Source organism: Lepidochelys kempii, chromosome 4, assembly GCF_965140285.1.
Source record: "Lepidochelys kempii isolate rLepKem1 chromosome 4, rLepKem1.hap1, whole genome shotgun sequence".
NCBI classification, from domain to species: Eukaryota; Metazoa; Chordata; order Testudines; family Cheloniidae; genus Lepidochelys; species Lepidochelys kempii.
Genome location: NC_136383.1, coordinates 97,540,368 through 97,552,612, shown reverse-complemented (window position 1 = coordinate 97,552,612; position 12,245 = coordinate 97,540,368). Strand labels below are relative to the sequence as shown.

General features: G+C 36.9%; 1 protein-coding gene across 4 annotated transcripts in view; it reads left to right on the top strand.

Annotated features, from left to right (window-relative positions):
* The window catches only part of WDR19 (WD repeat domain 19), a 126,029-nt gene that overhangs the window by 87,301 nt on the left and 26,483 nt on the right, over positions 1 to 12,245 (top strand). For 2 of the 4 annotated variants that reach the window (XR_012158692.2, XM_073342265.2), the window contains exons 26-31: positions 504 to 628; positions 1,633 to 1,745; positions 2,919 to 2,987; positions 3,561 to 3,638; positions 9,803 to 9,899; positions 11,668 to 11,792. Coding sequence is in view for 3 of the 4 variants with exons in the window: in XM_073342265.2 (XP_073198366.2) it covers positions 504 to 628; positions 1,633 to 1,745; positions 2,919 to 2,987; positions 3,561 to 3,638; positions 9,803 to 9,899; positions 11,668 to 11,792 (607 nt within the window). In the remaining variant the exon portion in view is untranslated. Of the gene's footprint in view, positions 1 to 503; positions 629 to 1,632; positions 1,746 to 2,918; positions 2,988 to 3,560; positions 3,639 to 5,364; positions 5,492 to 9,631; positions 9,900 to 11,667; positions 11,793 to 12,245 lie in introns of those variants that run through there. The other 2 variants (XM_073342266.2, XM_073342268.2) reach the window with 2 other exon arrangements.

The window sequence follows — 12,245 nt, the reverse complement described above, 5'->3', positions numbered from 1 at the left end:
ATAAGGAACATAATTGGACAGATGATGTGAAACAATGAGAACTTCAGCTTTATTATTTTTAAAGTATATTTCAAAATCAGTAATCCTCACTGAGAACGAATGTCAAGTTTTAAATGGAAGAAAGAGTATATGAAAATATCATTAGAAAAAGGCATCTGAAAAACACTTTTTGCACTTGAATGTCTCAAAATTGGCCAAACAGAAATTTACCAAAGTTTCATCCAAAAAGTTCACTTCTGGCCTGTCAATAAACATACAAAATTTTATCCCAAATGATTAGAATCATTTAGAAAACTATAAACAAGCAAGCTTCAAATTGAAAAGCCTTAGTTTATCATAAGGTACATGCATATCCTAATAGGAGCACACTAGAAGATTTAGAAGAATGATTTAATGGTCCCTCAGTTGCCACACTCCTTGCACAAGAGATTTTCTTTGGAAAACATTTGGAATGTGTTTATTGTGTTATTTAACAAAAGTATTAATGTGTTTATTCTGATCAGATTCTTTCTGCAGTTGGGTGACTATGGTTCTGCCATCCAGTTTCTGGTCATGTCCAAGTGTAATAATGAAGCTTTCACACTGGCCCAACAGCACAATAAGATGGAGATTTATGCTGACATCATTGGTGAGAATTCTATTTTAATAATTTTATTTGGAATTCTTTAGCAATCTATGGCCTATTTGTGAAGAAAGACATAGAGAAGTCTGTAATGACAATGTGCAGCTGTGTGAAATTAATACCAGGAGGCAATGGAAAACTCACTGAACCAGTTTCCAGTTATGCCATTTGACTGTCTAATAAACAACAAGGGTAATTACATTATGGTGTAAAACCTAAATTAAAGAATTTGTCCAGTAAGTCATTAGTAAGGCTGCGAGTTTGTCACGGATTCTGTGACTTCTGCAGCAGCTGATGCGCTTGCAGGCACCGCCCCCGCAGTTCCCATTGGCCACGATTCCCAGCCAAAGGGAGCTGCAAAGCCAGTGCTCTGGGCGGAGGCAGCACGCAGAGCTGCCTGGCCACACCTTCACCTAGCAGCTGAGCAAGGGGGATGTCGTCACTTCTGGGGACCCCCCAGGTAAGCACCACCCACAGCCTGCCTCACCCCATCCTGTTCCCCTGCCCCCTCCCATACCCCAACTCTGCTGCTGCTGGGTGCAGAGAGGCGCAGAGCTAGGTTGGGAGCCTGCCGGCTTTGCCAACATCCCCCTGCCCCAGCACCAGCAGGGGTCCTGGGCTGTGCGCCACCACCCGCACCCCTCCAGCACCAGCGGGGGTCCTGGGCCACGGGCCGCTGCACCTCCCCCTCCCCAAGTTTTAGTCACGGGTATTTTTAGTAAAAGTCATGGACAGGTCAGAGACCGTGAATTGACCTGTCCATGACTTTTTTACTAAAAATATCCATGACTAAAACGTAGCCTTAGTCATTAGTCCTTTCTCAAAGATCAAATGTGGCACATTAAGTAGGTATAAACTGTGCAAAACAGAAGTTATAAATCCAGCTGGCTCCTATTTTGTTTGAAAACCAAAAGCCAAAAATGTGAAATATGTGGTTTGCCTCTTTGACGGGATCTATAAACCTTTGTTTCATGAGAAGAGTTTTGCTCACCTTAGTGTCTGTGTTGCAGGTTCTGAGAATACTACCAATGAAGACTATCAGAGTATTGCACTATACTTTGAAGGAGAAAAAAAACATTTTCAGGCGGGCAAGTTCTTTTTGCTGTGCGGTCAGTATGCCCGGGTTAGTATTCAGATTGTAAAACAGCAACAGTATTTAAATGTGCGTAGCAATGGTTGTGCAAAACACTGGATTCCAAGATTTTTACACTTCCTACAGATCAGAAAAAAAATAGGCTTTTTACCTGCTTCCTCTTATTTCACATTGATGCAATCAAAAGAAAAAATATTATAGTCCTACCTACAACAAAACTTAGAGGAAATTATTTCTTCCATTAAATAGAAAATGAATAAAGGGTGAGTGCTATATATTCCGTTATTCGGCTGTGCACATATTTCTTATTGACAGCAGTAGAAGCTTCATATGGATCATAGACATAATATATCTCTAACTGATACATGAACATAGTTAGTTTAGTTACTGTTTACTTGCTTGTCTGAATGTTAAGTTTTAGAAAAAGCTCATTCATTGATTAAATTCTGTAGCTTATTGAAACACAATTTTTAAACGAAAGAGTATGCAAATTAGCATATTTCTCATAGACTGGTTACAAGTTGAGTGTGTCAGCTGCTGCATATTAAGCAGAATGTTTATGTCCTGAGAGCAAAAAAGCAAGGTTACGAATTTTTGAAAATTACCAACTGCTGGGGTAGGAACATAGTAGGTGACCTGCTTCTCCCAGTGAGCCAGTGCCCCATTAACCCTTGGTTGCGGCACTCTGTAATGCCCCAGTAGAACAGTTCTCCTCTCATTGCTGGCTGTCAGTGCTGAGAAGAAATGTGCCAGGACTAGGCTGTGAATGCTGCTGCAATTCTGATGGGGCCATGGGAATGAGGAGGAACCAAGGAGGTGGGTATAGGTGGTGTGCTGGATTGTAACTGTCCAGCAAGCCCTTCAGAAAGACTTCATCAGTATAATTTTTCCTACAGCAGTTTTTGGGACAGCAGCTGATGCCTGTGTACTCCCATGGTCCCGGTGTGATCATCCCTATTGGTCATTTTCACTACTTTTTGACTCCGTTAACTTCAGATTCACATGAAACAACATAAATGCTCTCAACGTGTGCTCAGGGATCACATAAGTTTAATGTAATCAAAGGATGTTTCTCCTTCCTTCCCAGATGCTGCAGAACTAGATGAATTAAAATCTAATTTTTCAAAAATAGGGGAAAAAAATTTTAAAGAAAATACCATGTCATTTACCTGTTATGTCCCTGTGTTTCTATTTTTGTTTCAGGCACTAAAACACTTTCTGAAAAGTCCAAGCACAGAAGATAACATGGCTATAGAAATGGCTATTGAAACAGTAAGAAACATGGATAAATCTAAGAAATTGAGTATTCAGCCTGCTTTTCAAGTAATCTGTGTCTCTACTGTAATGATGTCATCCTAGTGTTTAGCAGAGTTTGAATAGCTTATAGATGTAAGGAGGAAGCTGAAAGAGTAAAAGCAAGGGCTAAGGTAAAAAGTTCCTGATGCCATCCCAAATAATTTTCTTAGCACTGGTCCTGAAAGAAGGGAATATAAATAACATATCTATCTGTAATTCCAAATCTAGAACATAAGAATGGCCACACTGGGACAGACCAAAGTTAATATTTGTTAATATTTAATGGATGCTATTTAAAAACTTGTTAAATGGGTAGTAGTTTATGACATCTTTGCCATAGTGTGTTAGATTTTCAGCATGGATTCACCATGTCAAAGAGAAGCTGATCAACCAAATAGATACCTACTTTACTGCATTTTGAGTATATAACACCGGTAAATACATGTTTTAAATATCTCTAAGTTCAAAGGTTTTCTATAGGGAAATCTAATTCTTTTTCCCCGTATTTCAGGCGCATGTTGACATTTTTCCTCTGTCTTTATTTAATAGGTGGGGCAGGCAAAAGATGAAGCACTAACTAATCAGCTGATAGACTACCTTATGGGGGAGAGTGATGGTATGCCCAAGGTACTATATTCCTATCACTCTTTTTTCTCCAGTTTCTGTTCTATAGGATGATTTCTTTTATTTTTTTGCCCTTCAGAAACCTAGTAGATGTACATTGTCCAGAACTATTTTTATATATCCAAAAAAAGTAAAGTGCTCAGCTCCCATTTAAGTTCCTAAATTAAATGATCAGATTTTCAAAAGGCTCACTGTGAAGCATCTTCCATTAATATGTGGAACAATGGGTTCTGTAGTTATTTGGAAATCTGGCTACTTCATTTAGATACCTAAATGGAAGCTGAGCTTTTTTTGAAAATCTGGCCCTTTATTTTTGTACTTCATTATCTAATATCATACCATTTTCAAAGTTGAAAATGATTTATTACAGTCAATTCCAACTGCAAATACGGGATATGGTTTCCCTAACTATACTTGATCTTAGATAAAAAATTAATTGCACTGTGCTGGGATGTACAATTCCATATATGATCTGTACACAACTACATAAAGCGTTTACGGTAAAAAGAAAACTAAAGATTAGCAAACCCATATCTTGAGTTTTTAATGGCATACTTTATATATATAGAATACTCAGTTATTTAACACTAAGAATATAAAATATTGTAGATGTTTATTTTTTATTGTGGCTTATGGGAAGTCTTTATGAGGTCATAGAGTTTAAGGTCAGTAGGGATCACCAGACCTTCTGGTCTGACCTCTTGTATATCACAGGCCACCAACACCACCATTACATTCCTGCAGGAGCTTTATGAATTTTTGCTTCTATCTCCCTTCTGGGAGACCCCATTTCATACCCCGCATCCTTTATACAAAGAGGACTAAATAGAGCTTCTTTTGAAGTCTATAGGTCACTTCTCCTACCACAGGTAGAGATGCAGGCACTGGGAACTGGTAGACTACAGTAGTAGGCTGTACTAGTCCGTCTTCCCCTTATATGTGCTATTTTTTTTGTATTAGTTGTCATGTTTGTGTGCTTGGTTAGTTATGTTAACCAATGTTGTTAATCCTGCTTGTTAATGCCATAGGGCTGATGTTAAAAGGAAGACAGAGAATACCAAATATATTTCAGGGTAAAGGGATGAGAGACGAGAAATTACAATGTCTTCAGAGGTGAAATTCTCTTCTCATATCCACACAACCAATCTCTACTTCAGTACCTTGATTTCCATACATGTGCAAACCACCAACTATGTGAGCAAAATCTAGGAGTGTAGATCTGCAGTATGGATCTGAGAAAAGAATTTTGCCCGTATTATTTTTCATGTAGGTTTTAAAATAAACTAGCATTGCTAACAGCCATCAGATGGTGGTAATCTTTGGGTAATTCAGGTTCTCTAAGATCCTCTGTGGCTGAGTACAGAAGGCACTTGCTCCCAAACATACATTGTATCAGAAAGACTCTGCAGGGCTTCCATGGTGTAATCGCCACAGTCCTGTAAATTCAGAATCACAAATTATACTGTGTAGGCATGGAGCTGGGTTTGACAGCTGTAGAGATGACATGTAGTTGCCACTGAATTCTAGTTGTGGTTTGCAACTCTATAGTGAGGTTGTAGAGCTCTGGCCTCTTCTTTGCTGTGCTGTATTCTAGGGCCAGGATTTGGTCCTTTGGGCACTTAATGACTTTTTTTTTTTTTAATTTAAAAAAAACATCTCTACACTTTGAGCAGCTGCTTTATCTGTCTTTTGTTGGGTGCTGTTTTGATGTAATGTTACCTTTCATCAGACATTTGGATGACACCAAAATTGTAGAGGAAACATACACTCAAGAGGACAGAATCCAATTGCAAAGTGACCTGGAGAGATTAGAACTGTAAGGGCTGTGATGGGAGATCTGGTACACAGATATAAACTGTGAGTGGGACGTGGACTGACTGTCACATCCTGTCTTTATACTATTTTTTCTGTAAACCACAACCAAGCAACCTGGTTGCCTCAGGGAATGCGTGGGATGGGGAATTGGAAGTGACCCACAATATGAAAAAGTTTGAGAACCAGTTCTAAGGGTTTAATTTTTTTATAAAACATAGCACTGTGTGAATACACTTGTAATGTTTAACATTGTTTTGCAACTTGTATGAAGGGCATTCTTTTCCTCATTTAAAAGCTCTTTCTTATTCTTCTGAATGCTTTACCCCATCTGCCATAGTCTCTCTCAGTGAGTAACATCATTTTACTTTATCAAATCATAGTAACTTATTAAAGAAAAAACAAATAATTTTTAACTTCATTATGGTGTAGAGGCAAATGCCTCACTGAAATTCTCAGGCAATCTGAATCACATTTTTATAGAATAACATCTTTTAGATGGTAGAATCTTTATTTCACTGAAGATAAAATCTAAATTGAAGTAGCCATATGGCAGAAATTTGTTAATCTTCTCTTCACTTATTCCCAAACTGGATAATTCTCACAACAGCCTGGTTGTCTCACTCCACTTCTCTATAAAGAGTTAATAGCACAAGGCTGTAGTGAGGTGTTATATTACTAAGTCTTTACTATGTTTAACAAAATGTTTTTATACCCTTTGTATTCTAATATAATATATTAATAAAGGTATTACATATAATACTAAACTACGCTTGTCAGAATTAAGACACAAGGATTGTGATCCAATATCTTTGATTTATATCCTGGTTGTTTGCTTACTAAAATGCATATCTCCTAGTGTTAATTAACAAGATCTGCTGTTCTGTGTTTATTTTTTAAATACAAAAATGTTTTAAAAATTGAAAACAAGCAACCCTGAAAACAAAATTCTGTAAAGTTGCCAAATTACAATAAAAAGGAAGTAATGGTCTATTGAATATTAATAATATGTTTTCCAAAAGTTCTAAGAAGGATATTTTCTATTTAAAACTGTTTTCTCTAATTTTTAAAAAGCATACTATATAAAAATGAAAACATTTAAGACCATATTTAAAATAAACTGGACTCAATTTATTTTTACATCTTCAATTATTTGTAGACACAATTGGAGTCATTTAGATATGTTACCTTAATTGCATCCACAGTGAGGGATATAGGAAACACTATACCAGGTCAGGGCAGTGGTCCGATGATGTTTTGGAGGAAGGTACAAAAAACCATGTCATGGACAATTAAGTAATAACCTGATGATAGGAGAATTTTATTCCTAACGCTAGTCAATTAATGATTGCATTGTCCCATCTAATACAATATATTATCATATCTCATGCAACTGTAGATAGTTTCATTATCTATATAAATAAATATCTAATTTTTAAAAATCTCATTAAGTTATTAGCCTTTGTGGAAGTGAGTTCCTCAGGTTAAATATGTGTTATGTAAAATTATATTTCCCATTGTCAGTTTTCATGTCTCTTTTCAATCTCCATTGATTTTTGTTGTTGTTGTGAGAGAGGGTATGCAAGTCTCTATTTTGTTAACCTCTGTCATGTCCCTCTTATTTGTCTCCTGCCTCAGTTGAAGAGTCATAATCTTTTCAGTCTCTTCCTTATATGGAAGTTTCTCCATGCTTTTAACAATTTTCTCACCTTTCTCTAAACTCCCTCTGTTTCCACAATGTATTTTTTGAGATATGCTGAACACAGTATTCTGGGGGTGGGTACACCATTGATTTACATAATACCATTATCATATTTTCTATCCCATTCTATATATATCCTAATGCTTTTTGTTTTTATTACTCCTGCAAATTGGGCAGAGGTTTCTGTTGAACTGTCTATAATGCTACCCAGGTCTTTTTAGATGAGTGGATTTTAGTTAATTTAGAACCCAGCAATGTGTATAAGTAATTCAGACTATTCTTTCCTATTTGCAATACCTTGCATGTCAGCATTGATTTCATCTGCTGTCACTGTGCCAACTTGTCTAGTTTTGTCCTTTGTCAGTTTTCTTCCTTCTTGACTAACCTAAATATTGTTGTGTCATCTGCAAATTCTACCCATTTGTTCAGTACCCTTTCCAGTGCAGTAAAAAATATATCCATAACACTGGCCTTCGCAAAGACCTTGTGACACTTTGCGATTAGTCTTTTCCCATTACAAAAATTGATCATTTACTTCTGCTTTGTTTTATGTCCTTCGTTTCTAATTCATGAAAATACTTAGCTTCTCATTCCCTCACTACTTAGTTTCCTTAATAAACTCTTGTGAGGGCTTTTTTTCAAAGGCATTTTGAAAGTCCATGTAAATTGCCAGCTAGTTCTCTCTTATCCTTTATTTGTTGCTGCTACTTAGAGAATTTTAGTAGTTTATTAGAGCATGATTTGCCTTTACTGAAACTGTGCTAATTTGCTGCTATCATATCACATTCATCTAAGTGTTCTAGAATTTTGGTTTTTTTAATTATTCACCCAATTTTCCTGGTACTGAAGTAAGACTTGCTGGGCTGTAATGTCTAAGATTACCCCTTACCACTTATTCTAAAGATCGATTGATACCTTTGCTACCCTCTAGTCCTCTGGTATAGTAGCTGACTTTAATGATTACATATTTTTCATAGCAGCTCAGCCTCTTATTTCTTAAATTCCTTCTCATCTCTTGGGGTCTGTCTACACTGCAGTTAAAACCCAGGCCAGCCACAGGTGTTTAATTGTAATGTAGACATACCCTTGGATGTATACCGTCTGGCTCTGGTGACTTATTACTCTTTAATGGCTGGGTTTTATCACCCTTACTCAAGCAAAATAGTATCTTAGTCCATGAGAAGTACCGCTGATTTCAAAGGGGTTTCTGGCAGAGTACGGTATTATTTTGTGTAAGGGTGGCAGAATCTGGTATTAATTTATTCTCATCTTATTCCAGCACAACCTTTTTGATACCTCAGTATCTGATAGTACATCATATTTATTACCTGAAAAGAGAAGGTCTCTCCAACTTCCTCTGTGGTGAAGACTGATTTAAAAAAATCATCTAAACTTCTCTACACTGCCCTTATCCTCCTTAAATTGCTCCTTTTATTTCATGATAAATCCAGTGGACTCACGCACTCTCCTGCAGGCTTCCTGATTCTGATCAACTTAGACTTCCTTGTTGTTGTTTTGCTGGTGCAGCTAAGGCTAGGATGAAAATTTTAACCATAGTATATTTTAATTAGGGGAAAAAAACAAATTCAGGTGCATATAAAAAAATTAAATCTTGAAAGTGCATACTTGCACATATGTACAAACATACTTAAACTACTTTGATAAAATATTAGTAAATTCAGTGGTAAGCTGTTTGTCTCCCTAATAAATGTACTATTTTAAAAAAAGGAGTAATTTTAATCCATTGTTCTTTATCTTCTACTGAATTAAGGGCTATTGCAATGGGCCATACAGAACAGAATTTCAAGGTCAACATTTTAGCATCAGTACTTTTTCTATAATAGTTTTAATTACAACTCAATTATAATTATTTAAAGGGTTATTGTAAGATACAAATGATACCTTTTTTTTCCCCCCCCCATAATTGCTCCTCCACTACAAATTTACTGTAGAATACCAAAAAGCAGAAATAAAACCCATAGGTAACTTTCAGAAACTTCAATGATTGACTAGATCTGACATTACTGGAACAATGTAGCTGAATCAGTGTCCAATTTCTTCATTATTAGTCACCTCATGATCAGTGTACTTTCTCTTCAACTTTTTTTAAGCAGATTATGTATTTTAGAAGTTTTCATATATCAGCAGATTTACATTAATGTTACATTCCAGCTGAAAGAGGGGTCTCTTTCAACTGTATTTTCATGTACCGTTTATTAAGAATGGAAAAATTTCCCTGATTAGTTTCCTTCCTGAAACTAACCTTTTCCTCAATCCAAGAGCAGTTTGGGACTTATTGAGAAGAAGTTTAGAAACAATCTTAATCAAGGGGTGGAGGTCCAGTAAAAATTTCTCCTTGATGGAGAGAAAGGGAGAGAGATTTCTGCACACCACTTCCACCCAAAAATATTTTAAAAGCTAGCTAGTTTAGCAATGAAAGAAGTAGGAGTACTGAATCACAGTTTTGTTTGCACTGCCACAGGCAAAGAACACGATGCACAGGCAGACAGGGTATGGTCAAGCCACAGAGTTCACAGACAAATCTGAACTGCCTCTTGACATTTGCTTGAGATGGAGAGAGGTCGAGATCTAGAAGGTGATACAGCAGTATATATTCCATCAGCAAAATTACTTTTGTGTTGTTCTGATTAAGGATGCCAAGTATCTGTTCCGCTTGTACATGGCACTAAAGCAATACAGAGAAGCTGCCCGAACTGCCATAATAATTGCCAGGGAGGAGCAGTCTGCAGGTAGGTCACTCAATACTCTTACTTCATTCTGTTTTTACTGATGTGACAACAAGATTTCATTTTCCAACCCAGCAATATTTTAGATACTACTGCTTGTAGGAGTGTGCTTAAAGAAGGGCATATATGAATTTTAGAAAGACCTTCTTCTTGTGTGCACTAACGATTTTCTCTTATATCCAGTCTTTATTTGGAAGTGTGAAGTTGGCATTATGAGTTTAAAGCACTCTTATAGGGTGTGTATACACTGTAATTAAAAGCCTGTGGCTGGCCCGTGCCACCTGACTTGGGCTAAGGGGCTGTTTAAATGCAGTGTAGACATTCTGGCTTGGGCTGCAGGCAGACCCTCGCACTTTACAAGATCGTAGTGCCTGGGCTCTAACCTGAGCCAAAATGTTTACACCACAATTAAACAGCCCCTTAGCACAAGCTTGAGTCAGCTGGCATGGGCCAGCTGTGGGTTTTTAACTGCAGTATAGATGTACCCATAGTGACAGTGGTAAGTGGAGCCCTTTGGAAAGTGAGACTGGAAACTCATGGAGAGAGTCTCTTAGTTTCTTTTATTCCATTCCCAGTAGATTTATTAGTAGAGACTACCCAGAGCTTCACTTTTCCCCATAATGGAGACTATTCCTTAATTGCAGTTGCTGGTAGCCATGGCTTCTAATTTAGGGACTGATCCTCCAGTCCTTAGCTACATCAAACACTGATTTTAGTAGGAGTTTCATCTGTAATGATTGTTTTTAAAAGAACAGACTTCCAAAGGTTCTTTTTTTTGTGCAACTTGTTTTTTCTAAATGGTTGGTTAGATTTTAGATAGAGGGGAGAAAAAAATAAAATGAATGAGGAAGGGGTTGGGGAAGCAAAATAGTGTATCTCCTCCATTGGCTGCTCCCTGCTCTAGTCCAGGCAACGGTCCTAGAATAACTTTCTATTTTCTTTTAATTTAAAATAAGTCAAAGGAAATGTTTTTAAAAGAAAAACGGCAGCCTCAGGGACAAGGAGGACAATCACGTTTTGGGCAAGTTAACAGCTATCTGTCTGCTGCTCTGCAATGGGCTGGAAATTCTCAAACTCTTTGGCACTGAGTGTCAAAGGTCTGCTACGCTACAGCAGTGAAAAACAGTTTTGTGCTCATGGTGTAAGCATGGAACGTAAAGGCTCAAGCTTTTATTATTCATTGCCTAAATTCCTTAAACCTGAACATATCGCAGTTATCCTGAAATAATCAAATGTGGTGCCTCTACTTTTAAGATTTAATTGATCTGAAGTGACATCTTTTTCCACCTGTTTACTTTAGCAGAGTACTATACAGACCTACACTTGAAGGATATTAAATTAAAACTTCAAATAACACACTGTATTCAATATTTAACTAATTATAGAAATAAGATGTGAAATAATCATTGTCCAGAAACAAAGGAAATCCATCCTAGGATGCCCTAAAACTACTCTTTTGTACTTTATTGGAAAAGTAATGGATGTTCCAACTTCCATTTTTAAAATAGGGGACAGCAGCATATCAAATCATGATCTACATGTGCTTTGAGCTGTTCCACATATGTCCTACTTTTTACATTTCTTCCCACGCCTCACTAGTATTGTCTAGGATATTGTAGCAGGCATCTATGTGCTTGTGATTTTTCTAGACAAATTGACTTGCAAATTTTCTGCTCTTAGATTACAGTGAAAAGCTTACAATTGAGTTTAATTATATCCCCTGTGTAAGAGCATTGTTGTGAAAAATTACATTAACTTTTTTCTTTTAAAGGAAACTACCGAAATGCACATGATGTTCTTTTCAGTATGTATTCAGAACTCAAAACACAGAAAATTAAAATTCCTTCTGAGATGGCTACAAATCTTATGATTCTACACAGCTATATTTTAGTAAAGGTAATGCAGATTCAGAATTAGTGTTTTAATGAAGCAAATTCTATGCAATACTTATAAATTGCATAGATGGCTGCTATATGTAGATTAATTATGCTGGCATGTTTGTTGTTAGTACATACAGATGGAAGTTGGTAAATGCACTAGTTACAAGAATATTCCATTTCCATTCAGTGAGCTTGCTGCCTGTCAGTCATTTTATACCATTGAATAGCATAGTCCCAAAAGTTCTGTTTACTCAGGATAGCCCTGGGTTTCTGTTACGTGTCTCGGGTCCTTGGGTTTATCCTATGCAACTGGGAGCACATAAAAATCTAGTTGTAGTTTTACAATTACTAGAGATAAGTGGGGCTGCTAAAGCCTGCCTCTCTCTTTCCTTAGATTTCATTGCTCTGCCTGTGGCTTTCCATTTCCTCACCCAGACAAGGAGATGGCAGGCTCAAAAGCAGTCAGTAG